The sequence below is a fragment of the Schistocerca cancellata genome, chromosome 11 (genome assembly GCF_023864275.1).
Source record: "Schistocerca cancellata isolate TAMUIC-IGC-003103 chromosome 11, iqSchCanc2.1, whole genome shotgun sequence".
NCBI lineage: Eukaryota > Metazoa > Arthropoda > Insecta > Orthoptera > Acrididae > Schistocerca > Schistocerca cancellata.
In genome coordinates, this window is record NC_064636.1 from 162,656,964 (window position 1) to 162,661,510 (window position 4,547).

The 4,547-nt window shown below is 41.7% G+C and overlaps 1 protein-coding gene across 1 annotated transcript; it reads left to right on the plus strand.

Annotated features, from left to right (window-relative positions):
• The first annotated feature begins 3,788 nt into the window (after window positions 1–3,788).
• On the plus strand, window positions 3,789–4,208 carry LOC126108398 (ankyrin repeat domain-containing protein 1-like). Its single transcript, XM_049913608.1, has one exon. The coding sequence runs from the start codon at window positions 3,789–3,791 to the stop codon at window positions 4,206–4,208; it is 420 nt and encodes a 139-aa protein (XP_049769565.1).
• Window positions 4,209–4,547: the final 339 nt, after the last annotated feature.

A 4,547-nucleotide genomic window follows, 5' to 3' on the forward strand; every position in this document is an offset into this window, starting at 1 on the left:
TCAAGACCATCTTTAGTGTCACAATGCTACAGGACATGCAGATGTCGGATCTCAAGCCATGGAACTGAACGTCACGAAAGACAAGAAATTACTGCTATGTCCAAATGCATTCTCATTCCATATGAAGCATCTAGCAGATACACTTCGATCAATGTAGATCTAATAAATCACAAGCTAGATTCTGTTTCCGAGTATTAGTTGGACACAGTTCTTTTTTTTTTTTCAGGGAATAATCTAAATAATCCTTTGCTGACCACAAAACTCTGAGCCACCAGGCAGGAGGTAATTTGTGATAAGTTCCCATCAGAGATTAATTATACAGTTTCCTATCCCTCCAAGTTTACTTTGCCTGCAATTCTGAATAGTAGACAAACGATGAATGGAGCCGCATGGTGGAAAAAACATGTTCACCAACAGAGCAACTTACAAACACACGGAATTCAAGTGCATTCCTAAACCGAAATATACTGATCACCAATGTACTAAATCACTATTTTAAAGAAAAGAAATCCTATTAACTGTCTCTCAAAGTGAAAGATTAAAAAATCTGTTAAAGTGTCTATTCATATTAAGCAGGAAATCTAACTTGTGGTCGTGATGTGAAACAAAATTTAAAATGTCACTAACGTTCATTACATTACTTTGCAAGTTCAACTTTTCTGAGTGGTTTTCCAGGATATCGTTTCACTTCAGTGCATGTTCATTGTTTTCAGTGTGATTGGCTACTTCTTTCTTAGTGCATTAGATTAATTTCACTTCAATTATTGCTTATGGCATATACTGTCTCTCAAATGGTTCAAATGGCTCTGAGCACTATGGGACGACTTAACTTGTAAGGTCATCAGTCCCCTAGAACTTAGAACTATTTAAACCTATCTAACCTAAGGACATCACACATATCCATGCCCGTGGCAGGATTCGAACCTGCGACCGTAGCGGTCGCGCGGTTCCAGACTGTAGCGCCTAGAACCGCTCGGCCACCCAGTCTGGGTGCCTCTCAAAACTACTTACTATAACTGAATTATATTTTTATAGTAGGTTTGTTTTCCTGCCACTTTCTTGAGGTGAAACATTATTTTTCATCACTGGAGAGGAAAAATTGTGTCCCACAATTATAAATGAAAAACACTGTTTTGAGAATCATTCAGCTAAAAGTCCGTTAAGTATAACAAAATTTTTATAAAGTCTTTCATACATTTCAGAGTGAATCATAAGTTACCACATTTCCTGTTAGTATTCTACTTACAGTAATCCATATGCAGAGAGCAAAGTTTTAATTTATGGGGGCACAGTCAGTCCCATGGTTTGAGATCCTACATCTGCATGTACTGTAGCATTGAGACACTAAAGGCAGTCTTGAAGATGCTGTCATTACATAGAAAGTGACACACCACTGGCTGTGTTCTGTTAGGAAATTTTTTGGGCAGTGGAAGGACTGCTGCTAAATACTGAAAGAATTGGGAGTGACTCATTAGTACTAACAAAGTTTATATGTATGTAATATTTGTCAAAAATATGAGAGAAAATGCTAGGAAAGCTTATGACGTGTAGTTTTCATTTTCATGCATGCAATTTTGGGCATGGTTTGCAGGTCTCCACCATATCCATTGTACATCAGTGCTAGATACACCACTCAACAAATGGCCTGCTACACCACACCCCATCTGATATCACTCGAGTATAGGAGGCGGCTATCATCGGTTCACAGCTGAGGCACGCCCATGCGGGGTGGTACCACTACCAGCCCCACACACATTTGAAAGGCAAAGACTCATCGCTCTGTAGAAGTTGTGTGTGGCAGCTTCAGCAGCAGATTTAGAGTACAGAGTAGCAGATCATTTTTTAACAGCGAAAAACTTTGTGGCACAGAAGCCCACATAGGAAAGATCTAAATGAATATAGACTTGCAGCATCTTGTCCACCCAGAAAATCTGTTGGATTGGAGGAGAGGGGATCATGCACTGGGTGTACTCATGAGGCAACGAGCTGTAATTAAAGTGGGGATTCCATAAAATAATGAGTAGTAATGAGAAACCGTAGTAGATTAAGTGTCTTATATCGTCACTGATTCTGGTCAGGTTATAAATGATTACCATTAAAGTACCAGTAATGATAGATTAACGCCTGTTTGTGAAGCAGCTTCCACAGCTCCGTATTAAATTGCCCAAACAGCTCAGAGTCTGGCTCTCTTCTGTAGGAGTTTTTTGAAACTGGAGATGTGACTTTGACGTCTGTCAGTGATCTGTGCATTTAAAAACTAAATAGCACTCTTCAAACATTTAGTGTCACACCGTGGGTACACCTTCACCAGACTACACACACACATACACACACACACAAAAAACATACACACACAAAACACACATACACACACTCAAACATGTGTGCGAGGCAAACACAAATACACTGCCTTCACCAGGACCACACCAAGTTAAGCACTGTGGGAGTCAAAAGGGCTTCAGAGCTGTTGGTTCCTGTACAGTCATTCAGGGTTCACGTCTGTTTCTCTCTAAATAGAAAAGATCCATTATTATCTCATGCCGTTATCAGAACTATAAAATGAGTTTTGAATATGTCAGCTGTATGATTTTCAATAGAATCAGCAACATTTGCAAATCTGTCTGCCAAAATATTTCTAGAAAAAGGAATTATGCATTTTATCGATCAGCCGACATTGGATTCACTATTTTAATACGTCATTTACCAGAATAATGGAAATAATTACTTCTTAATAGACTTTAGTTTCAAAAAATGTTACTCAATTCTTCTCCTGAGCACATGCCGCACAGTGCGTTCTATCAGCATGTAGGTATCTTCGTTTAGACCCGTCCTAACGAGATTGTCGTATGTAAATTACATACTGCAGCACTTTCCAGGAAACAAGATTTACTTTCCAACGGTTGTCATATCGAGACAAGTACATTAAACTTCAATTTACTCTTATGATCTCGCTGGCGCCTTAAGGCGCATCACAGCCAGAGGAATGTAAGACGAAAGTTTCTCTCTCTCTCTCTCTCTCTCTCTCTCTCTCTCTCTCTATGTGTTTGTATGTTTCTGTGTGTGTGTGTGTGTGTGTGTCTGTGTTTGTTTGTTTGTTTGTGTTAGTTCTTCTGTGTACGTGCAACTGTCAATGAGTGTCATTCTGTGTAGGGGTAGAGGAGTCCAGTTTGGTATCATTGCTGTATCCGAAACGTACCTATTAAATGGTTTCCTGGTTAACAGTAGCTTTCTCTGTTTGACGAGGTTGTGTCAAGAAACTTGTTGATAATTGGGCTTACTTTTGTTCCTGTAATAACAGAAACTTCTCTTTAAATAGCAGGAGACATCATTAGCATTATTTGTCACATTTGCAAGTGTCAGAGAGGAGTGCTGCGCACAGAGACGTAGTAATGGCTGAACGAAGTGGAAGGCAACAACTTCTACAACGACAGAATTCTAAGGTCAAAAAACTAACCATCACGAATTAAAGTGACAAAATGTGATAACTTTGTATCTTGAGAGTAGGAGTGTAGGAATTTTTTGTGGAGAGTGCATGGAGAATTTGAGAGGATGACGTAACTGTGCATCTGTACGTTAGTATAAAACGACTTTCTCAGTGTTTTGTATCACAGAAGGGAGATTTATCAGTTGTCAGAGAGATGAGCTTTAGAACTGGTTACAGTTGTACCACTCTGATACGTGTCTTCATCGGAAGTGTGTGTTTGAAGAAAAGTACGAGATTTTCTGTGTTTTGTGTAGGACCCTCTCGGCAGCGGAGAAAGGCAGGAGGCTGATCGAGGCAGCTAGCGATGGGGCAGCTGCTGGCAGCTGGGGCTGGTGTGGGTGCGACGGATGGGAACAAGAATACTGCACTGCACTGGGCAGCCTGGGGGGGTCACGTGGAAGCGGCGAGCTGTCTGGTGGGGGCTGGCGCGGAGGTGGACGCCGGGAACTGGGTCCAGAACACGCCGCTCCACTGGGCTGCATGGGGCGGTCGGCCGGCCGTGGTGCGGCTGCTGGCGGCGGCCTCTGCAGACCCCAGTGCCAGGAACGTGGACGGGGACACGCCGCTGCACTTCGCGGCAGAGCACGGCCGCACGGAGGAGGCGATTGCACTACTCGACGCAGGGGCTGACAGCGCGACCAGGAATGACAAGGGGAAAACCCCAGTGGACCACGCCAGGCAGTTCAACCACCAACACTGGATAGACAGGATAAGACGACACTAGCACTACAATACACACCTCTGAAGTAAACACAACGCTAGTCTACCAAAATCACAACAGTAGCGACAATGTGAGATTCATATAGACTAATGTGTGTAGCAAGAAGCGAGTTTCCTTCCATGAAAACTCAACAATAATCGAAACGTATATCATTAATAATAAACATATTTTTAACTAAATTCATTATTGTAAAGTAATTTGTAAGAATGTACTATTACAAATAACACCACCTCCAGTGTGGCAGTAAGGCGCTGTACTGTTGCGGTAAGTTGTTGGACCACAGTAACAATAAATCTTTAATTTAATCAAGAACAATTCATTTATTGAGCCAACTGTGCAGTT

Excerpts from the sequence above, each read along its gene's own strand:
- LOC126108398 (XM_049913608.1), top strand. The coding sequence starts at position 3,789 with ATGGGGCAGCTGCTGGCAGCTGGGGCTGGTGTGGGTGCGACGGATGGG.